Raw genomic sequence first — 23,842 nt, 5'->3', positions numbered from 1 at the left:
AACTTTCTGTTACTATATTGCTCTCTGCCTTATGGCTGAAAAAATGAGGCTCTGCTCTTTGGAACATCTGTGCTCTTGAATGTCTGGGGTCAGGCAAAGGCAGAGGACATGCCCAAGCCTAGTGACCAGCATGCCCCCAACTCCCAACTTCTCTTCTCATTTGTCTCAAAAGGGACAACCTGCTATTTATTTAGAGCGTATCGGAAAGAGGAAGTTGTACATTACAGTTAAGATCTAGAAACAGCCTCCTGGGGCTTCGGCTCTTCTTGCAGATAACCTTAATTGAGTTTAACAAAAGACAAGATTCCTGTCTGTATTAGGATGGCTCATCTGCTCTGAGGCAAAATCATAACACACAGATACTTACATGAAACTGTGCTGACTTGAATTAACTCTTCCACAGGGACTGTGGTTTCAAGATTATAACATAATATGATGTACCATATATGGAGTTAACATAAAGCTCTATTGTATACATTAACTATATACTATAAATATGAATAGGTCTTGAGGAAACAGATGCTGTCCTTTGGTTGGGAAATAGAGGGAAGTCTATAGAAGGGACTATGGAATTATGGGTGGGAATTAGGAAAGACTCTAGGGAAGGGCTGAGGCAAGGGAGGATTTACTGGCTGAGAGAAAGACATGGAGAGGGTCTTTAGGAAAGGCTTCATCTGAGGGAAGAAGTCCTGGACCTTGCTCTCTGCCTCTTGCCTTTCTAGCATTGTGCCCTCTGCTGGCTGAGCCTGCCTGATGTCTTCTAAGAGTCCTCCTAGCATCTACAGCCAAGAGAAGAGCATGGATCTGGCCAGGAAAATGAGTGGACATGGTCTGTGCCATGCCATTTCCCCGAGAAAGGCATGAGATCTTGATTGGGAAATTGGAGACCTGGGTGTTGGAGCTGCTATGGTAGAAATATGAACATGCAGTTTCCTGGCTAGGGGGTCCATACTTTTAAACCATGAACCTCAGAAGACTGGCCTAGAGCAAGTCATCTCTGAATTTTTATTTTTAATTGGGCCACAGCTAGTCCAGGCTGATCTCAGACTTAAGATCTTTCTGTCCCCCACCTCCTCAGTACTGGAGTTACAGATACATCCCGTCTACCAAGCTCAGCAACTATCCCTGGAATTTTTAAATGGTCTTCTTTCCATGATTAAGAAAGTTCATAAGATTCTGTGACATGCTGATGGGTCCAGAGGTCTGGGAGGCTATGGGTCTGTCTGTCTGTTTGCAAAGAAAAGGAGGACTGGCCTGGTTCTAGTTCCTGGCAGTCAAGCAGTATCAAGAAAAAATGCTTGTTGAGTTGGAGGCTCCTGGGCTCCTGTAATTCCTGCTCAGTAGGCTTGGGGGGAGCCGGGACTGGGGAGGCAGGGCTGGGAACCTGTGTATTACAAGTTCACTGCTGACTCAGATGCCAGAAGTTTTGCCCTGTGAGAATATTGCTCTGTAGGAATCAGCTGCTTTTCATCCCGAGCAGTTGCCATACATGGGTGTATGTCCCTCAGGGGTCTCTGTGTTGGGAGGTGTAGTCTTTATGTAGTGGGTGTTATGGAAAGTCTGTGGGCTGTTGGAGGTGTGCCCTTGTAAGGGGTTATAGGAGCCCAGCTCATTCCTTCACTCTTTATTCCCTGGCTGGAGACACACTGTTTTCTTCCTTCACTTTCCTATCACAATGTGATGCCTTGACACAGGTCCCAAAGCAATAAGGCCATCAGGTAGACTGACATCTTCAAAAAAATGTGTGTCATGGTGAACCTTTTCACTTCTTAAGTTAATCTCCTCAGGGATTTATGTTACTAAGAGAAACCTGAACACAGCAGTTAAAGCCCTGGATCACGCTCTACTGCTCTTAACCTATGTACAGCTAAGATGTTGTTGGCATTGTATGGTGTGTGTGTGTGTACACATACACAACACAGCCCCATAGAGAGAGGAAAGAAAGCTGGAGGGAAGAAGGGGTAGGCTTCTCTCCCACACTGTGAATCTGCATCTTCCCCACTCGAAGGGTTTCCATGCCAACTGAAATTCTCGTCTCTAAGAAACCCTACATGCAAAGCGCTCCTGTGCAGGTTTCTTTAGACTCTGCTCCTTCTGCCTCTAGGGTGATGGTTTCAGTTCTCTATTCTCAGAGAGAGAGAATGCACAGAGCCACAGGGTTGCAGAATTGAAACAAGAGCTTTGTGAAATGACTTCCCTTATTAGCTCTGACTCCCTCTCTTTGCTTTTTTTCATCTGTCCTATTTCAGCTTTTAAATCCTGCTCAGGGCCTCCAAAATTGTCTGTGGAACTCACAAATAGGCATACAACCTGCGGCTTGAAAACCACTTCTCTGAGAGCCGGAGAAAAGCCTTGGGAAGGCTACACAGTGCTATGCTTCAGGGGAGGTTGGCAGCAGGTCCGCTTACGCTCAACCATTTCAGCACTGTGCAGCCTCAGCAAAGTCATGTCACTTGTTTGGGCCCCATTATCTCTCAGGGATACAGCAGTAGGACCTACTGCCTGGGCTTGGGGTGAGAGTAATGATGTTGCCGTTGGGAACATGTTGCCTGGTACATGGAGAGTACTTGTGATTTCAGGTGGCCTCTCCGGGTCCCCAGGGATTGCATTGTCTGTCCCCTGACATCAGCTCCCCTGGCCAGGGATTCTGGGGTTGGGGTTGGGGGCTCTCTATCTGTACAGGGTGCTTTGCCCTTCTGGTTCCCAGAAGCACAGTGAGGTTGTCATTTGAAAGTGAGAGTCTCTTTGGGGGTGGGGGGTTCTCTTATCAGCTCTACTTTGAACTGATCTACTGATGTCTTTTTCAGTTTGCGAAATAACAATATCTCAGATCGAGGTGCCTGCACGCTAACTGAGTGTGCGCTTCAGTGTGAGCAGCTGCAGAAGCTAGCGTGAGTCAGACTGGGCATGGCCACTGAGGCAGTTCTGAGTGGGTGATGGGGTGGGCCAGGTGTGACCCTGCTGGAGGATTGCAGGGTGGCTCGTGGGAAGAAAGGAGGACACCCTGATTTGAGAACTCGCTGGTCACGTGCTTTGTTTCCATCTTTCCTGGACCCGGCAGTCTCTTCAACAACAAACTCACCGATGGCTGTGCGTACTCCATGGCCAAGCTCCTTGTGCACAAGCATAACTTCTTGTCATTGAGGTGAGCCCTGACTTCCCTTCCTCTCTGAATCTTATGTTTCCAGAGCTGAGTTCAGATGATCTGGTCTGGACCATGGTGTGACCCGTAGTAGCTTGTAATCCTTGACTGCATCTCGGAAAGGGTCTCACTTTGAGTATGCTTCTCAGATCCCATGGCGTGCTCTGTTCCACTGGGACTAAGGAGCCCCAGTCTTTTGGATGTTTGGTCCCAGGGTGGAGAGTATTAAGGTCTTTCCCCCCCTCAGAGTTGATGAGGATTACGAGTTCTTTCCGATGCATGTTAAACCTGTGCTTACTACCACAGGAGTGGTACCCAGTTGCTGGAATGTACCCCAAAGCTTCCTCAACACACATCAGGCAAGATTTGAAATTCCATCTGGTGCTTCTGCCCTCAGCCTGACTCTCTCCTACCAGAGACCAATAGATATACTCCAAGCCCCTAGTCACTCTCTCTTTAGCCTCTTTCTCACATCTCTCTCTCTAATATTCATGCCTCTTATGATTTTTGAGGCAATAGCAAAGACAATGAAGAACCACTTCCATCTATTATTTTCTACCTGCCGGCTGCCTTTTGAAACTTAGGGATGCCACCTTAAAATTTGGCCATGTAGCTAATCTCAGACAGGACTAGGAAAGCCAAGGTCAGGGGTACTGCCTTGTACAAAACACTCTGTTCTACCACTGCCATCCTCTCCCCCAGTCCCACCTGGTCCAGGCATCTAGAGAAGTCTGTGGATATCATGGGCTGTGGGACCCAGAACTCGAGAACTAGGTTTGTGGCCAGCACACAGTACTTTCATTGTGGCTGTCTGCTGGTTGAAATCTAGAAACCCAGAGATTTGAATCCTTATTAGCTATGTGACCTTGGGTCAGATCATGTTTTTGTTACCCTGGCTCTTTTCTTGAAATGGGGATCACACTCCCAGCCATCTGAAAGGCTGTCACGATAGAGTTAACATACATAAAGAGTTGGTACAGTGCATGCTTTATATAGTAAGCTCAGATACTGAAAGATCGTGGGTAAATTATGTAAGCTCCCAGCTTGTGTATCCTTATGTTAGTTCAGTCCTCAGAGAAGGGATTACATGAGCAGAAAATGCCCACGGGTGGGAACATAGGGAGGGTGGGAGCTGTGGAGGCTGGGGACTTCCTCCCATGAAGAGGATGCATGGGAGGAAGTATTTTGGACGCTGCAGCTCTGAGAGAATTCACAAGGTCACTGGGGTGCTATAAGATCTAATTTGCCTAGCAGAGATCTTGGGTTGCTTTCTTGGTATCACATGTTTTCTGGAATGAGCTGGTCACACCTACTCTAAGACTGTTGTCAGCCAGAGTGGCTTAAAGTACCTTGGAAAGATGAAACTGTATTGTGTTTATTCTAGAAAGCTTCTCTTGTGGGCAACAGCTCTGAACTGTTAGAAGGGACTAGATTCAGCTATGGTAGAGCCTTGCTAAATGCTGCACCCGTTTGGGCCTGCCTTCCTCCCTCCTACAGTATCCTTGGTGCTGCCGGAGAACACCCAGATTCCTCTTCTCCCCAGTCCCTTCAGAACAGGCCAGTACCACCCATGGTGACAGTGGAATGGAAGTCAGGCAGTGGGGTATGCTGGGGTGTAGACTGAAAATGGCTGAGACTAAGAAGGAAAGATGTTTCCTAGGGGGAAAAATGTTTCCTAGGGAAACAATTCCCTAGGAAAACCAGATTCCTAGGACAACTTTCAGCTAAGACTCCTACCCAGACCTATTTGGAAAACCAAGACCAAGTGGCAAGAACCAAGGTGGGAGGTGTGATGCCAGGGAGCACTGCTGAGCAGCATGCAACTGCAACGTCCCAGGAGAGGCCAGGTGCCGGCGTGTTACCTTTCCGTGAACTTTTGTGTCTTCTTTCAGGCTGGGGAACAATCACATCACAGCTGCTGGAGCCCAGGTTCTGGCCCAGGGGCTCAAGAGCAACACATCCCTGCAGTTCCTGGGGTAGGTTGTGTTTAGAGATAGAGGGTCCACATGAAGGAATTTAGGGCTTTCAAAGATTTAGGGGCAGGCGAATGCTTCACCTGAAGAGTGAACAGACAGCCTTGGCTCCAGATGGAGGGGTGGGTTGGGGTGAGTGGGTGGTTGCTAGGCTGCTCCTGAGCTGCCTTCGAGCTCACCTCACCTGGTTAAGGAGGCAGTTCATGGTACCCAGGGTAGGAAGATGCTGTGCCTTGAACTGGGGACCTGAGCCTTCTTGTCCTCAGGCCTTCTCAGGACTGAGCTACCCTGGGAAATACTTTGTGTCTCTCAAGAACACCAGAAATGTCATGGAAATAATCGGCTGCTGTGCTTCTGAGGGAGGGGTCAGTTGTCAACAACTGGAAATTGTGGAATCCAAGATGTAGGAAGAGAGAATAACTCTAGGGCCCAAATGTTTCGACCCATTACTCTGGCTTGCCCATAGACTCAGTGTGAGCCAGGAAGGGGACTGTGCTAATCCGAAATCAGCACATTCTTTCCAGTTGTGTTAGCAGCAGCAGAGAATACAGGAAACAAGGCCTTAGCCCCATGGTGCTCCCTTCTGCCTGAGGTCTCACTGCGGTATCTGGACATTTATGTCCCATTTAATTTTTTTTTTCCTGAAACAGGGTTTCTCTGTGTAGCCTTGGCTGTCCTGAAACTCACTGTGTAGACCAGGCTGGCCTCAAACTCAGAGACCCTCCTGCCTCTGCCTCCCGAGTGCTGGGATTAAAGGTGCGCACCACCGCCACCCAGTTTCCATTTAACATTCTTTTAAAGACATCTGTCTGGGCCAAGGATTGCACCAGGAACTGAGAGGAAACCCTGAGCACTTTGGGAAGACGCAAACTGCTCTGAAATCCTGGCCCGTCCTCGTGCTTCACAACATAGTATGGCCATCCTTCAGACTGGTATGAGCTCATTTTAGGAAGCACTCCACCAGTTGGGTGGTTTTGCTTAATCTATTCATCTAATCAACGGTCATCTGTTGATGTGCGCTTTGGATACCCTAACTCCAGAGCAGTGTCCTCCTCAGCCACGTCTTAGTACACACTTAATCTAATACTTTGGTTACCTTTTTGTTGCTAGTACTGAAATATCTGACCTAGATAATGTTAAAGAAGAAACGCTTATTTTTGATGTATGGTTTCAGAAGGTTTAGTCCATGATTGACCCCTTAAGTTTGAGGAGAACATTGTGGTGGTAGGAACTTGTGGGAGAGGACAGCTGCTCACTTCATGGCTGACCAGCAAGTGGAAGCAGGATATAGGAAGAGACCAGGGCAATACATGGCCCTAAGGACACACCTCACGTGACCTTCTTCTACGATCCATACCCCTATTTTAGCACCTACCACTGATGTCATCATATTATGAATCCACTAAAGGATTTATTTATTGGTTAGACCATACCCCTGACGCCATCTGATTGTTGCTGAAAGCTCTCACTGGTGGGCTTTGCCTCTTAAAATAGTTCTCAACCTAATGAAGTTGGCAACCAAAATTAATGATTTTACATAGTGGATGAAGGTGCTGTGCCAACCCAGTGTGGCTGTCTTTGTTCATCTGTACATATACAAGTTCCAGGGAAAGTCCCCGAATGTCCAATGCTGGGTCAGAGTGCAGGGACTGTTTCCAAGCTACAGTGGCTTGGAGGAGAATGGCTCAGAAAACAAATGAACTGAGCTTCACAGAGATAGAAGTGATACAGGAGGAACAGGAGATGAAAAGCTGGCTCATGCAGGAAGAGTTAGCATTGTTCTGGGTGGTCTTTAGAATAGTTACAGACTTGTGGTGGGTGATAGCTACCAGGAAGCAAATCTGAACTAAACGTCAGGAAGAGAAAAAAAAATCACAATCATGGTACCTAGTGTGAGCTACCACTGAGGGTATTCTCACAGGTCTTTAAAGCCACTGAAAGGTCTGATTGGAGTGGTTGTGGTAGGTCCACTCTGCTAGGACCCCTGAGACCTGTGCGAGGTACAGTGAGTGCTATGGAAGTACCCTTAGCACATGCCTGAAACATGCCCCAACATCTTTTCAGGTTCTGGGGCAACAGTGTGGGTGATGAAGGCACCCAAGCCCTGGCCGAGGCTGTGGCTCATCACCAGAGCTTGAAATGGCTCAGGTAAGCTGCAAGGTGTGTCTTGTCCTTGTCCTAGAGAGAGCTAGGTGGTTGGGGAGAGTTTTGAAGGTCACTGGGCTTTGTATGCACTCCCTGCATTAGGCGGTGGAGTAAGGAGGAAAAACCATTGGGTTTGGGATCAGGAAACTTGAGGATTTGGAGGTGAATTTTGAGGTGATTCTCCTCCTTTTAGAATCATGATTCCCTGTTAGCAAGTTTAAGGCTGTGAGTTGAACCCATCACATTTTATCTTAAGGACCTGTTCCTATCCAAAGAAAATGGCTGACCAGTTGGGGAGGGTTTGGGGACAGCTCCTGGCCTTAAGGGGCACTGTCATCAACTAACTCCATGTTAGTCTGTCTAACATGGAGGACACTGTCAGCGTGTGTCATTTGCCCTTCATAAGCCAGTTTGTCTCTGGGGTACCCCTTCTATTCTGATTCATTTTTATTCCACAATTATGTCTAGCCTGGTGGGAAACAACATTGGCAGGGCGGGTGCCCAAGCCCTAGCACTGATGCTGGAGAAGAACAAGGCACTAGAGGAACTCTGGTGAGTTGGGGTGGAAGGGACCCCCTGTTCCTGGGAAGTAGGCACTGGCTTTTATTGATTGCCTAGCCTCAGCCATGGGAGGTTGTGTGGGCAAAAGAAAGAAGCCTGGGTGGCTGAGTGATTAGCTGGTTTCGGCTTTGAGCTGCGGGAAGCTGCAGAGCCTGGCACCTCACTGCTAGGCCCTCCCCACCCCCACCCCGATGTGGATACATTGGCTTCATTTATTGCCTTCCCATGCCACAATGGTGATGACCACAAACTCTGGAATCAAGCAGGCAACTTAAAAGAATCCCCAGACGACAAGATTCTACCTGGGAACTTAAAGCAAGAATGTTTCCAGCTCCAGAAAGATTTTCTTTTCTTTTTCTTCTTCTCTTTTTTTTTTTAGAATTAAGGAAGGTGGTGTTTGTAGGGAGCTTAATATAGAGCCTGCCGTATGTATATGTGCTTAATATAGTGCCGTATGTGTACGCGTCCCACAAATGCTAAGCCGTGAGGTTACTGTTACTACAGCGGCCAACAACTGTGACAGTAGTATCATGAGTACTAGCGCTTGTGAAATTTAGTATTTCAAAATGAAATTTGAGCTCTTCAGAACACTGGCTATTAGAGTCAAGGGTCACCTCAGAAGTTGACTGGAGTTTGGGATCATGGAAAGATGAGCCACGAAGTGTGCTTATGACACTGAAGCAAATTCCAGGTTATCCACCCTGTAGATGCTGCCAGGGACTTCAACTCCAGGGGTACCTTTGCAGTTCCAGATAGAGCAGGCAGAGAAAATGCTGAAAGATTTATCCAGGAACCAGCAAAGCATGGACACTCAAAGGATCGCCACAAACACAGTGTGGAGGTGTCGTGTGACAAAACTTTTTCTGGGAACATGCAAGACACCTGGCTTCCATCCAGATAGGGAGCCGATGACAGACCTCTAGGGATGCCACCAAGGTCTAACTTGGCAAACCATGAGTTTTATTGAGGTTACTTCTGGGAAAATGGGAGAGGGGATGGGAGGATGGAGGAAGTGGGGGGAGTGAATCGAGTCAGTTTTAGGGATGTCCTGAAGCTATTTTGAGTTGTTTGTGTTTAAGGAGCTTTCCTGTAAGATGGAGTACTTTAATCTCAGGAGGAACTGTTGCACAACCCTCCTCCTTTTTTGGCTCTTTTGTTCTTTTTGCCCCCTCTTTTGCAATGGTCTTTGAGCCTTGGAAGAGGAGACTATACAGGTCCACTGATAGCTAAGAAACAGGCCACCATGCCACAGCAACAATCAGTCATTTCGTGGAGCTTTACCAGTGGCTATGAGTTGAGGCTGACAACAATGATTTGCAGATGTAAAGACACAATTTAGAAGCAGTTAGGCAGGCACATCACATCCATCTAGAAAAACCATAGAAGTTGTTTGCTCACCAAGACCTATGACCTCTGCAGCCATACTGGCTTATAGTAACCAGACATGAACTCCCTTTTGTGGAGTGGAGCTAACATCCGATTGGAAGGCTGTTGGTCCTACCCGTGATAGCTGAGCCTCTATTGCGCGAGTGGGCATTTCCTGCCTGGCATGTTGGTATTTCAGCACGCAGGATACATAGCCAAACAGAAACGTTGGTGACAGTTCTCTACCATTGGCCTGTAATGCCCTTTTGGCACTATGAAAGCCAGCCAGCAGAGTTTCCAGTTCAGTCCCAGCTTAATGTTCGTCTAAGTCATAGATCTGCCAAAGCCTTTCCTAATTCATAAAGATCTTGTCCTGCCAAAGGGCTCAGTGAAGCTGCTAAAGCTCCATGCCAGTCTTGAGGTCCCTGCTGGATCAATCTCTTCTTTACCTCCTCAGTAAACACACCTCTGACTGGCCCTGTGAACTGGGGTTCATATGCAGCTACTCTTATTCCTAGTTCCTCCAGTAATATTTTCTCTTCCTCTATGGTCATCCAGTTCCTGATGTTTATGGAGTCTTCAGACAATGATAACCAATTGTTCTTAGGGCTTTGATATGCCAGTCTCCACTAGGGACCAACTTCCCTCATAGGGCATCAGGTTATGCAGCCTCTGTTTTAGGGAGGAATGGGAAATTATGTTACTCTTTTTTTTCTGCCTCCATAGCAGTCAGACTGATCCTATGCACTCTCCTGTTCCACGGCTTCCCAAGCTAGGCTGAGACAGGCTCTTTCATTGTTTGTTTAAAACTCTTCCCTTATCCAGCAACTCAAGTGTTGACTATACTATGTTTTTGCATTGGACATTGGATTATAGATTTTTTTCTCTTTACTAAAGGTTGGACTTAAGGGCTATCTTTTATTGCTTTTACCATTCCTCTATCTAATTAAGTTGACAAATCAGTGGCTAACACAGAGGATGCTAGCTACATTTCCCTTTTTTATTTTTTAATTTTTTTTATTGTTTATTATTAGTTACATTTTATTAACTCTGTATTACATTTTCCTTTTTAATTGTAGTTGCTCCTTTACACAAACAAGTTTCTGTTTCACACAGTCTCCTGCTTGGCCACCATCTTGACCTCAGCTGCCTTTTTAACCACACAAAACAGAGGCCAGCCAACTTCTCCTGCTGCATGCCAACAGTTTTGACCCTGGTGTGCTCATCTCAAAGACTGCAAAATTTCCACTAGACCTTTAGCTGTTTTTAGGGTACTTCCATATCCACATTGTGGACCCCGCTCTTCAAGCAGGCATACCATCCTATACTATATACACAGAGACTGCCGTCCTGACACTCCAAATCCTGATGGCTTAGCCTTAGTTTCATCTCTTATTTCCCATAGCAAGAACCATGCAACCGCTGCCATAGCATTAACACTACACGAAAGGACAACTCTGTCAGACATGGATGCCTGCTGGCCTCTCCACCCTGCCCTCTGCCACAGACTTCTCAGCAACAGCCTTCACTGCATGTCTTGCTACCCATATCTAGGACTGTGTACTTCTTCCCAACTCGTCTTTGGTTCTGTCGTGTCCCTGTTCAGGTGCCATTTATGTTGTGTGACTAAACTTTTCCTGGGGAGACGTAACATGTAAGTCTACTCACCCCAGATAGGACACCAGCACTGGTGAAACATGAGTTTTGTTGTGGTGATCACTCTTTGAATCCGGAGCACACCGCACATTCTGTAGACAGCTCAGTAGGTTGAAGAACGTCCTTTCCAACTGACTCCGGTAGTCTAAGCCTCTTGGTTGGTTTCTACTTCCTCCAGGCAACTGGTCTTGTTTTAGAACCTTCTTTGTAATTTGGCATGTCTGAGAGTCTTATTTGCTTCTCTGAGAGGGACTCTCAGCATTTATTGTTTACTCTGGCAAGTAGGAGTCCATGAATCTGGTAGGTTTTGGGGACTTCCTGAGCTACTTTCAGTTGTTTACCTGCAGATAGTATGTTTCAATCTCAGAGGAAAACTATTTGCACAACAGGAGGGGCTTTGGCTCTGAGGAAGCAGCATTGATTATATGCTGATTGGGAGTTATCCTCATCACTTCTTGGTAGAGAAGCAACTCATTGTGAAGCCTTGCTTAGAATTCGGAGTGAGTGCTTGTCCAACCCTGACTGTATCAGAGAGCAGGAAATGCCCTGTGTTGGTTTGTTCCAAGCACATAGCTTCCCACAACAAAATGAGGTTTCTTATTAATATAGGAAAAAAAAGGGACATGGGTGTTGGATAGCTGGACATAAAGGAAGTTTAGACGAAGCAGAGTTAATGTGAGCAAAGACTGATTGACAGATTGGCACCCGGAAATGGAGGGGCTCAGAGAGCCCATCTAGCAGCAAGGGCAGCATTATTTGCAGACAGGAAGTAATATGCAGAAGCAACTCGGTGGCAACTCTCCACTCACTTGGATGTGCTGTAATGAGATGCCAGTCTGTGACCTGGGGAAGTACGGCTGTTGTGATTGTCTGAAACTAGCCGTTTGCTGAAAGAATATAATCTTGTTAGGTTGCACTAAGTTTGCATGCTAAATTAACTTGTAGTTTGCTGCAAGGAACTCAAAAGTAAGGAGCCAAATTTAGTGTAAGTTAATTTCTACCGCATGATAGAAAACCTCCATCTGTGAGGCCTAAGGCAGCCAAGCTTTATATTCTTGTGTCTGGAAAGTCTTGAGGTAGGCAGTTTAGAGCTGGAGTGGTGTCTACAGGGGGCTACCAGGGCCTTCTTACCTGTCTCTGTTTCTTCCTGTTCCATCATGGCTCGATGACGCATGCCTAGCATGTGTCTTCATCTCCTGATCAGGGTGGCTCTTCCATCTGCAGCAGTTACTTTTATAGCCCAGGATTCAGTCTCCGCCTCGTCCAAGGGCTGGAGACAGGAAGAGCACCTACAGGTAGAGCACCTCCATTTCAGAAGCATTCTTGGAAGCTCCTACCTGCCAACTTTCCTTGTGCACCCATGGCGCTGCCGGTGCCACTTGGCCAATTCCGGCTGCAGTGGAAAGCGGGAAATGCCGTTTTCTTCACAAACTAGATAGCTTCTCACACCAGCATGAAGTCTCTTGTTAATCCAGGAAAGAAGGAGTAGTCATAGCTGTGCAGGCTGGGGATTTTTATGTAGCGGCACCAAGGAGTGAGTCGCCTTGCAAGGCTGTCCCTGGAATTGAGACTCCTCACCCCTCTTGCGTATTCTTATTCTTCTGCATGTTGGGATTCTTTAAATGAGGAGGTTAACCCTTCCTGACATCTTCCTCCACAGTCAATGCCAACTTGACCTCCTCTCTGTTCTTGACAGCCTGGAGGAAAACCATGTCTGTGACGAAGGGGTGTGTTCTCTCGCAGAAGGACTGAAGAGAAATTCAACTTTGAAAATCTTGAAGTAAGTACTCTTTGGCAGTACAATAATGCCCAGCCTGGGGAGGGAGCTTTAGGGTCAGAGGTCAGGCTCTGGCCAGCTCTGGAAACCCCACTGAGGTTTCTGGTGGGGAAAGCTTTCAGGTGGGTATATGAGGGTTGTCAACACCCATTGTTTACCTGGCATCTGGGTGGTTCTGGAAAAACACTGCAGAAAGAAAAGTTTAGTGCTGCAGGAGGAGATGGTGACCATAGAGAGTGGATCTGGAGTCAGTTATGACTACGGAGATTAGAACTGGAGTTCCCGGAGCCTCCAGGAGTTGGCAGAACATGCTTGACATTTACCGAATCCATGAGAGGAGCTGCTGGATACTTATCTTCACACCCTTCTGTAAGAGGTGTGTCTGGGGGGTCGCCAGTTCTCCTGAACCACCAGCCACTCCCGTGTGGCTGAGCTTGCTCCAAGAGTGTAGAGCAGTGGTGCTCAACCTGTGGGTTGCATCCCTTTTGGGGGGTTCTAACAACCTTTTCACAGGAGCCGCCCAAGACCATCGGAAAACACAGATATTTACATTCCAATTCATAACAGTAGCAAAATTACAGTTATAAAGCAGCAATGAAACTAATTTCATGGTCAGGAGTCGCCACAACATGAGGAACTGTATTAAGAGTCGAGGCATTAGGAAGGTTGGGAACCACTGCCCTGGAGAGTGGCAGATCTCAGCAAGCAGCTCCCGGAATTGGAAATGTCAGTTAGGGAGCACGGAAGGCGGGCTGCTGAACGTACCTGCTGTGTGTCTTATAAGTGCGCCTTCCTCCAGGGCCATTGCTGCTCAGGCAGAAGGGCTGCTTGGATGGCACCTCCAAGGGGTGTCTCCTGGCGTGTCATGTGGTTTGAGTGCTGGCATTTGCTCACGAGTGTGTTCATCCATTGATTGGACAAGTGTTGGCACACACACCGAGGCATTCATACAGGAAGTGCTCCTACCCCAACTCTGTGTCAGGTGGGGAGGACAGAGGACTCATTATCCCATCTCTAATGCTAGAGACAGATGGCAAACAAAGGGCTCCTTTCCGGTTGGAAGAGGAATGTGTTGAGCGGAGATGTGGTTGCCACCATTTAGATAAGGCCTCTCTAAGAAAGTAGTGTTTGAATTTGAGTAGGAAAGGTTCCCATCACACTGGGGAGCACATCATGTGCGGAACAGCAAGTGCTGTTGGAGCGCTTCGGGACACTTGGTACATCATGGATCGGGTGTGGATGTGGCAGGTTTGTCTTTCCTCATCGCCACACTCTGCTTGATCCCAAAGAAGACCAGACAATGGAAGAGGTGGGGGGTGTCCTGTTTACCTGTTGCCAGAATGAGATCATTCAGCATCCTGAGTAGTGATTCCGACCATCCCCATTTTCTCATAATATCTATATATCTGTATCATCTACATCTATCTCACTGTAGTGTGAGGAGACAAAGGGAGAGAAACAGGATGTAGACAGAGAGGGGGGAGAGAGAGAGAGAGAGAGAGAGAGATCCCACCTCTTTCTTTTTCCAGTGTCTTCTCTGCCAAGTGTTGGTTGGAGTCCAGGCCTCACAGCAGATAGTCTCTCCTTGGACAGATGCCTTAGTTGCCTCACATGTAAAGGGGTAGTAATCGGCCTCCTCATGAGTTCTGAGCGCGCACTGATGTAGGTAGAGAGCTGGCACACGGGGAAAGCTCAGCATACACTGGCATTGTGCTCAGCATTGCCTGGATGGTGGATGTGCAGCAGGCCGGTGCTGGGGAGGAAGGCAGATGGGCGGCAGTTCCTAGAAGGCAAAGCTGGGAGCAGAAGTTGCCATGTGGATCTGGCTCCTGTCCCAGCCCCCGTCTCTAACCTGTGTCCCTGTGCGTCACTGTTGGTGAGTTACTCTCTATCAGTGAGGTGCTGTGCCCAGAGCTCTTGCTGTGTCATTTTTTTCCCCGTTCATACTCTCTGTGAGTCAGGGACTTCCTTACTCAGAAACATTTGCTGAAGATTGAACAGCAAACGGTAGGGGCTAGCTCTGAACCCTTGGAAGCCTGGCACTGGGCTGTGGGTCCTCAGCTTGGATGCCCTCCTCAGTGTGTGGCTAGTCTGGTGAGTGGAGGAGGGGCTCTCTTCACAGAAGCATTGACCCTCGTGGATCATCTCACCCAACTTGTGCAGCAGGCTTTCTGGAACCAGACAGGCTTAGCAGAAAACCAAGTGCTATGGCAGCTCAACTGTCTACTTCTCTTCCAGGCTGTCCAACAACGGCATTACCTTCCGGGGTGTGGAAGCCCTCCTGCAGGCCCTCAACAGGAACAGTACTATTCTGGAAGTTTGGTAAGGTCCCCTGTGGAAACGACTTTACCTCGTCAAGCCTTGGTTTTTGTATCTGATAAATGAGAGGAGAGGAGAGAGGAATGGTGGAGTTTTGAAGATCAGGTTTGACCAACATTTGCTATTATTCTCACACAGTAGATTTAGATAGCTGTTAAAAAAAATCTGCGTCTCTAAGCAGGACCAGTTCTGCTTAAAATAGTAGTACTAGGTGTATTGATATGTAACTAATCCCAGTGCTCTAGAGGGTGAGACAGGAGAAATTTGAGTTCTAGGTTAGCCTAGGTTACAGAGTGTAACCCTGTCTCAGAAAGAAAGGAAGAAAGAAAATGAAAGTGTAAAACCAGGAGTATTTATCCTGAAACTTTGGTGTTCTAAGCAGTAAATTAAGACTAGGGGTGTGGCTAGATAATGAGAACAAGAGTTCCACTGTGCCCTTCTGACCACAAAAATACGCTCCCACCGATTGAAGATGCTATGTGACCCTCTGCACCTTTGAATTCTGGAGATTATGCAGGGTGGGGACGGCAGTGTGGTGTGGCCACATCCGTATCATTAAAAGCCACAGCCTTCATGTGTTGGAAAAAGGCACTCTGATACAACCTGACTTAGGCTCCTGTTCCTCATGTGGCAAACAGAAAGGAATGCTCTGGCTTGACACGTAATGAGTGAAAGTTACTACTACAAGGTTCTGTATTTCAAATCAGGTATGGTAGGCCATGCCTATAATCCTAGTACTTAAGAGGCTGAGGCAGGACTGTGAGGTCCAGATAAGTCTATCTCAAAACAAAAAAATCTCGGTATTTTCAGGATTTTCGCAAAAGTGCTGTCAACTCTAGGGCCCTATTTTCTCAATCCCCCTGCTTGCCCATCCTCTTTTCCCACTTCAGACAGAATCTCATAGAGCCCAGGCTGGCTTCAAACTCACTGTGTAGCTAAGGAGAAACTCTATTCTTCTGACTCCACCTCCCAAGTGCTGGGATTATAGGTGTCCACCACCATGCCTGGCTTGGAGACCCGTTCTCAATGCCAGATATTTATCCAGAGGAGAGGAAAAGCTGGCCTTTCTTGGGTAGGTAGACTCTTAGAGCTGGCTGCAGACCCAGAAGGCCCATTTCCTAGAACAGGTCCCGTTGGCACTTGTATTTCATACAGTCACAAACAGTTATCAAAGAGTGAAATCAAAACCAAAGCTCCTTAAATCTCTTGAGCTGAAGACACTCAGGCTTCCTGTGTGATTGCAAAGTTTCACTGTTGGAGGTCAGGTAGTCTAGCATTAAGACAGCTCTTATTGATTGTTTTTACCCTTGTTGTTGCTCCTTGTTTTGTTTTTTAAATCGCTGCACAGACCTAAGAGATGTCGCATTCTGTCTTCAAGGAGTAGGCCAGATGTGACTGTTGCCTGACAGACAATACTGGCCTTGGGGCATCTGTGGCTAGCACGGCCCATTGTTGTGGACTGTGTCCAGTCATGGAACCTTGCTCATTCTGTGGGATGGTCAGGACAGCCCTGGGTGGCACATGGTAAAATGAAACCCTAAAAACAGAACCTCCAGGCTCTTCCGGTGAGTCTGGGGTTAGGACTGAGCACCAGCCCCTCCCCCAAAGTGTGGCTTAAAGCTGGCTACTTCTCTTGCAAGCCTTTGCTCAGGTTTGCCTTCCCTCAGACCTCACTTCCTTTCATCCCTGCAGGCTTCGAGGGAACAAGTTCTCCACGGAGGAAATGGAAACACTCAGCTCTGGTGACACCAGACTCCTGCTGTGACGTCTCAGCTTCTGAGTAGGCCAGGAAGGCTGAATAATGTCAGGACCTATCTCTGTGCTACTCAGGGCTGGAAATTTTTTTTCTTTTTTTCTGAGAATGCTACAGTCACCTGCAAGCAAAGGCACCCCAATGCCCTCCAGAATTGACTTTTCCTAAGGATGCATGATGCCTGGTCTTGGTTGTTAACTGACCTGGTTTTAGAGACACGTGAGAGCAGAGGATCACGTTTCTGTTTCTGGAGAAGATTGCTATGTAGGACAGTAATTGAGAGGGGAAAGGCCCTCACTGAACGTGGGTGACACAATCCACTGGGTGCCCCCTGGGAGGAAGTTGAAGGAGGAGGCAGATAGCATATACTGGCATGCCTGAGCGCCTCTTCTTCCTGAGTGAGGACATCTATGGCTGCTGCCATCCCCATTGGACAGCAGACTCTAGCTTCTTTGGCCTTTCAACATGGACCCACCACCAGCGACGTTTTAGGGAGTTTCCAGGCCTCGAGCCTGATGGAACTGCTGAGGTGTCCAGCTCCTTCAGCTGGACAGCTACCAGATTCTCTGTCTCTCCAGATGGCCACTGGTGGCCCACCCAATCTGGATGGTGTAAGTGAATTTGAGAATTCCCTTTCCTCCTTCTCCCTCTCATCCTCCCTCCCTCCTTTCCTCTCCCCATCCTTTTTCTTTCTCTCTCCCTCCCTCCTTCTTTCCACCCTGTTGGGTTTGTTCCTCAGGAGAACTCTGGCTAATGCACCTGCTTTTATTCTCATGTTCTTTTCTAGACTCCAAGCATGGGATGAACACAAGAGGATCCCCCGGTCAGTGTGTGGCTGGCCTCTAGCTGAAGTTCCAGGGTTCTAATGGGGGTCACTGGGACCCATGGACGTCACCTCAGGGCCTGTTGGTGTGGGGACCTAGACCTCTTCTCTTTTTTGGAGAGGAATTTTCAGGAAGCAGCTCTTGGCCACATCCGGACTCAGCTCACCTTCTAAGGCCATCCTACTCTGGTACCCCGAGTCACCTTGCATGAGGCCCAACAGGAGATCACCTCAAATAATCAACATAATTAATACCTTACCTTGCTCTCCTTTATTAGCACAAAGAGTAGCCATTTGGCCTAAGGATGTTCTAGATTTACAAGGAAAATATGACCAACTCCAGCTGGGATCACACATGGACTTTGGTTTCCAGTAACTTCAATTACTCGATAGCTGAGCCTTTGGAATCGGTTCCTCCGTCAGCTGCAGCGTTTTAGAATTAATCTGAGCCAGAATTCCCAACAACCCCATTAGGCCCCGAGTTGGTGCCTGTGAACTGAACTCTGACAACAGACTTTTGAAACCTATTCATAAAAGACATCTCCATTTTATTTGTGACAGAATGCTTTAGGGCATAGAGTCAGAAGTTGGAGGTCCTGGGGAGAAAACCAGGCTCTGTTTCTTAAGCAAGGTCTTTTGTGTTTTTCAAAATGCCACCTTTGTGATTTGTAAATTACACAAATTTTACTACCTTCTTTTCAGCGTGTGTGAAAAATGGGTTAATATTTATAAACTGCATTGTCTTACGTTGGTACTTTTATATAACGTGTGATCATGAACTTTCTGCTATAAATAATCACAGAGCTGAAACATTTAAAAATATCCCCCATACTCGTCAAATATTTAATGTCCCACGTTCTGTATGGGGGGTGGGACGGTCAATGTTGTTTTTCTACTGGATAGTTTACTGCCTAATGCAAAAGCAATTCTTAGAAATAGATGGCAGTCAAAACACACTTGGCCTCAACTTAGCATAGTCTAACCCAGCGAGAAATAGGAAGTTGTCCTGGAGCCTCACGGGTCATGGGAGTAGCCCTGGGCCTTCTTTAGTTCTTTAGTGGCTGTAGGAGTAGGTGTCAGTTAACCGGAGGAAGGGGAAGAAGGCAGGTCTGTGGCTTTCCTCTGCCAGCAGTCCTGCACTGGTCTCACGGAGGACAGACTCTGCTGAGCGTGTGCATGGGTGTGAGCATGCTGTGGTGGATTCCTGCTTCCTCAGATGTCTTCTGAGTGTCTGGCTTGCTAAATACTGGGGCATCTCCCTGGGTGTGTGTGTGAGTGTCTCCATGGGGCTTCTTTGTTCCTGGGGCTCTGCCCTGCCTTGGATAATTGTTGCTGGTGCTGATGGTCAGGAGGAGGAGGGAGAGTCCAGCTTCTCTAAGGAGGGAACATCATTATGGCCGTTTGCACAGCACCATGTTGGATGGTAAGCTCATCTTTAGTAATAAGTCATTAACTAGTTATGTCAGAACAAGCGGACATTGTCCTTGTCCTTGCTCCAGGGAAAATCCACTAAAAGTCTGTATATAAAATAATACTTTTCTATCAGAGTACTAGGGAGGAAAGGATAGCTAGGATTTAAATGTTCCTCAGAGACCTGTATGCTAATGGCTTGGTGCCTGGCTTGTTGGAGGTAAAACTTTAAGGAAGTGGGGCCTGACAGAGGGAAGTGAGGTTGTTGGGGGTTATGCCCTTCAACGGGATATCAGGACATCCGACCTCTTCTGATTGCTCTTGCTTCTTGTCTACTATGAGAACAGATCCCATTACTGGTTTCTGCTGTGACACACCGTACTGCCATAGATCCATAGCAACAAGGCCAAGAGACTGGACAGAAACCTCCCACAGCATGAGCCTAAAAAAAAACTCTTCCTCGTATGTTGTTCATCACAGCTATTCATCACCTCCTCAAAGGACAGCTGAGTTACTTAGAAAGAAGCAGAGATGCCAGGCATTGGGGAGCTTTCTGTGTCCTCATGGAAAAGGAGCTGACCACACCACTAGTGAATGGGCAGAGAGGCTTTCAGTGCTGTGGAGCGAGCTGCACAAAGACTCCTTCAGAAAAGGTCCTTGAATATGCAGCAAGCTGAGTAGTAGTCTCCAAAGCCATCAGGTTCTAGTCCCTACAAGGGACTTTGCAGATTCTCTTAGGCTGGGGTTGGTGGTGGCCACGAATTATCTGGTTGGCTCTACACACAGTCATGTGTGTGTGTCCTTGTGAGAGAGAGGCAGAGGCGGGTGTGAAACAGACGACACCATGACAGCTGAAGCAGATGTCATGCTGCTGGCCCTGAAGGCAGAAAAGGGGAACTAATGGCTGCAGGTCCAGAAGCTGGGAATGACAGGGAATTGGATTCCCGGCATATCCTTGGAGGGAGCCCAGTACACTTAGATTTTACAGGTGATGGAACAATGTATGTCACTCTCAGGCCCTGTGTTTAGGATATTTTGTGACAACTGTTGGAAATAAACACATCCAGCTTGCTATGAGTCAGGAAGAGGGTGTCACTAACTGGGTTTGCAGAGGTTGGTAGGGCTTGTTCTCCATGGCTGTGATTTTAGAATTTGGTCTTGACCTTGGAATAGAGGTAAGTATTGTGGCACAGGCCTGTAATCCCAGCACTCATGAAGCTCAGTGGGAGAATTTAGCGCTTGAGGCTGGGCTGTGCTGTGAGGTGAGAATCTATATATATTTTGAAAACCTAAATAAATAAAATAAGGTCAAGCCATTGGGATGTTCTAAGCAGGGGAGATATGATCTAATTTTTCTTTAACAAAGAACTTTGCTCTTGGGTGGAGATGTGACCCAAATTCATACAGGAGGGGATGAGAGAGGAGGAAGTGGGGAGGCAATTGAGGGTCTGGTGCAGGCTGGGTACTGGTGGAGGGGGCGGAGCTAGGAGGATGGACCCCAGAGACGACCCTCTGGAGGTGGATGCCCACGGGAGGTGGATGCAGCTATATATATATGTATATATATATATATATATATATATATATATATATATATATAGAGAGAGAGAGAGAGAGAGAGAGAGAGAGAGAGAGAGAGAGGGTCCAGGGAACGAGAATAATCTAGAATGACAGAGTTTAGTCCTGAGCCCTCAGGGGCTAGGAGAAAAAGGAGACACCTGTTTTGGATGGCCAAGTTTGTTATGGCTAAGAGAAGGCATGTATGAGTCTGAGACCCAGAGAGGACACTGCCAGAGAGAATAGGGCGGTGTCCTCAGCATTAAAATGAGTTCTTACAGTTGGATGGAATAATCCAGGGAGAGATTAGGAAGGAACAAGAGGTCAAAGCCAAGGGCGGTGATGCACATTAGTAATCCCAGCACGTGGGAGGTAGAAGCGAAACAATTAGGGTCACCTTTGGCTACATACTGAGTTGAGGTCAACCTGGACTATGTGAGACTCCAAATCAAACAACAACAAACGAGAGAGAGAGAGAGAGAGAGAGAGAGAGAGAGAGAGACATTACAGAGATCCGACAGACAAGAATGGTACCCAGACCTTGGTAGGAATTCTGGCAGAGTTCAGAGTTGAGCTGTCCAGACTTTCAGAAGTCTAGCAGACAACACTAAAAGGACTCCTGGGTCTGAGCAGGTAACCAGTGAACCGGGTTGTTAGTCTTCAGCTGAGAGGTTAACTGGAGAAGTGCATGCGCTCGTAGCTCTTGGCTTAGCCTGGCACTTGCAGATTTCCCATGTGGCCAAAAGTACCCAGTTCTTGTGTGGGGAACAAGAAACCACAGCTGGAGACTTCTCTAGATTTTGGTTTAGGAAAATTTTCATGTTTTAGTGACAGTCATCATGATCCTGGGAGAAACCGGGTTATTGAGTATTTCCCTCACCCCTACCTCAGCCTCCTCCACAGTCAGGAAACAAGGTACTGAAATGAATCTGCGGCATAGACAGGTGATCAAAAGAGCTGAGGGTGTAGCTCAGTGGGGAGGCACTTGCCTAGCCTGTGTGCAGTCCAGGGTTGAGCCTCCAGTACTGAAAAAAAGGAGAAACCCCAGAAGTAGAGCTGTGTCTGAAGAGGTCCGAGTCTAGACCACAGTTAATGCTTTACGTCAACAGAGTATGGTCAGTGTGTCTCCTCCCACTCGTCTGGCCCAGTGTGATGGGTTAAGCTCGGCTAGTGTTCATGTGTGAGGGGTGCTCAGCCTCAGGTTTGGGTTAGGGACTGCAGGTCACCTGGGACATGGGGACTGAGCAGCACATTCCTGTTTGAGAGTTACATCCAAATAGACTACAGCTGTGTAGGCTGGAAACCCAAGCTCTCTAGCTATGCTTCCCCCCAACACCTGTTGTTTTGGCTCTCCATTTAATCTCAACCTATAATTATATTCTCCAGCAACCCACTACCCAGTCTTGTAAGCACAGTCTACCTCTGTCACTCATCTTGGCAACTTTTCCTCAAAGGAGCACCAGATCCATTCAAAATATCAGGATGACTTCCTTTCTTTATTTTCCTCTTTCCAAACTTTTTTCTTCCGAGTAATACTTTTTTTTTTTTTCTGACAATTTGCCGTGACGTCCAGGCTGGCTTTGAACTTGAGATCTTTCTGCCTCAGCCTTCCCACTAGAGGGGTGACAAGCGTATACTACTGTGCCTAGCTAACTTCTTTTTTGGCATCTTCAGTTCTATGTTCCCCCGTGTCCACCACTTCTTGCTCACTGCTTCCGTCCCCAGGAAACAAGGGGCCCCTTGACTGTAGCAGCCCCTTGGCTGGTTTTGCTTCTGCTGGTGGCCTGCAGAGTGAGTCGGGCAGAACCTGCATGAGGCAGCACGTGCTACTGCCCTGCTCTAAGCCCTCTGAGACTTCCCACCCAGTGCAGAGGAAAGCCAAGGTCTCCCGCTGACTTCGAGTCTGTGCTGGGATTCCCCTTGCCACAGACACCACGCTCTCTACAGCACTCCTTTGCTAAGGGCTTCTTCGCTACTTCTGGACCCGCACATCTCCTCCTCAAAGAAGTCCTTTCCTGAAGAGTCTGCTCTTTCCACTCTTCCCCCGACTGCCTGCCTCAGGGTCTTCTCAGCACGGACTCCTTGTGTGCATTTGTTTGCCCCTTCCTTCTTGACAGAGTTGGGATCTTGACTATCCCTCAAAGTCCCTTGAAGACCTAATTGCCAGTCTGTGGCACTGTTGGGAGGCAGTGGAACCTTTAAGATCTGGAGCCTAATAGAAGGCCTACTGGTCACTTGGGGCTGTGCTACTGAAGGAGATTTGGGGGCTCGGGCTCTGCCTCGTGTGTCCTTTGCTTCTTGACTAGCACAAGGTAAGCAATAGCCACCCTGTGATAGTTTGATTCCATAGGCTGAAAGCAACTGAGCAAAGCAACCATACAACCTCTGAGCCAAAAGAGACCCCCCTTCCTTACAAGTCTATTCTCTCATATGTATTTTGTCACTGCAAGAAAAGGCTGACATGCTTTCTCTGGAATGCCAGCTGCTTGAGAGCAGAGGCCATGCTCACTACAGTGGGCTCCTTCTAGAATGGTACACAGCTCATTCTAGGCATTCAACTTAAAAAAAAAAAACCTAAATGAAGAGCTTACTTAATGATCTTTGTTAAACAGGAGCACAAACCAAAGCAGGCACCGATGAGAAGGATGAAAAGGATGAATCTCCTTTCCCATGGCTCCGTGGCTCTTTCTTCTCAAGGGAGGGTGTCTATATGTCTATACAGGACATGAGACCATAGTTAGTGTGTTAACTGCCCCAAATGGGTTCCAGATGTGGCACAGATGTGTCAGAGAAGAGCACTAAGCCTTTTCCTCGGCACGCTTTGGAATCACCCACAGAAATCACTCATCTCGGATAATAGTACTGATAACAACTCAAAGAGGGGAATAGGAGCTCAGCCGGATTACCTTAAAGATGATTAAGGTAATCCTTTTTGTCTCTTTGAAAAGAGCTGTTAGGTGGCCAGAGTAAAAGCTTCCAGACAGAGTGCTCAGGTAGGCCAGGGGTCCCTTCCCCACAGAAAAGTACATCTGTGACAGGATTCTCAGCTCCCCACCCATGATCAGGACAACATGTTGGGCTCCTATGGAGAAAGCGATGGTACCCTATCCCCACCTGCAGGAATACCTGGTCTGGGTAGCCTTTATGGCTCAGAGCTCGTTCTGGTTCAGAGCCATGTTCACTGGATTGGTGGGAACACAGCTGGAACTCTGGAGGCTGGATGCCTGACTGGAAATCAGCATTCATTGTGACCGGGATGGGCAAAGGCTTTATTACGGGGTGGGGGTGGGGAGGCAGGACACCAGACACTCACTTTGGGTTGTGTTAAATACAGATATGGAATAAGCAGAAAATACGAAAT

At 47.6% G+C, this 23,842-nt stretch overlaps 1 protein-coding gene across 3 annotated transcripts in view; it reads left to right on the top strand.

The window, feature by feature from the left end:
* The window catches only part of Nod2 (nucleotide binding oligomerization domain containing 2), a 35,402-nt gene extending 17,123 nt beyond the window's left edge, over nucleotides 1-18,279 (top strand). The window contains exons 5-13 of one of the 3 annotated variants that reach the window (XM_021656845.2): nucleotides 2,808-2,891; nucleotides 3,062-3,145; nucleotides 5,035-5,118; nucleotides 7,180-7,263; nucleotides 7,729-7,812; nucleotides 12,539-12,622; nucleotides 14,858-14,941; nucleotides 16,631-17,302; nucleotides 17,479-18,279. In XM_021656845.2, the coding sequence (XP_021512520.1) occupies nucleotides 2,808-2,891; nucleotides 3,062-3,145; nucleotides 5,035-5,118; nucleotides 7,180-7,263; nucleotides 7,729-7,812; nucleotides 12,539-12,622; nucleotides 14,858-14,941; nucleotides 16,631-16,703 (661 nt within the window). In that variant the 3' untranslated portion in view covers nucleotides 16,704-17,302; nucleotides 17,479-18,279. Of the gene's footprint in view, nucleotides 1-2,807; nucleotides 2,892-3,061; nucleotides 3,146-5,034; nucleotides 5,119-5,916; nucleotides 7,154-7,179; nucleotides 7,264-7,728; nucleotides 7,813-12,538; nucleotides 12,623-14,857; nucleotides 14,942-16,630; nucleotides 17,303-17,478 lie in introns of those variants that run through there. The other 2 variants (XM_060392268.1, XM_060392267.1) reach the window with 2 other exon arrangements.
* Nucleotides 18,280-23,842: the final 5,563 nt, after the last annotated feature.

The sequence above is a fragment of the Meriones unguiculatus genome, chromosome 10 (assembly GCF_030254825.1).
Source record: "Meriones unguiculatus strain TT.TT164.6M chromosome 10, Bangor_MerUng_6.1, whole genome shotgun sequence".
In the NCBI taxonomy this organism is placed as follows: Eukaryota; Metazoa; Chordata; class Mammalia; order Rodentia; family Muridae; genus Meriones; species Meriones unguiculatus.
Note: the sequence above shows the minus strand (reverse complement) of the source record. Positions and strands in the feature narration are given on the sequence as shown.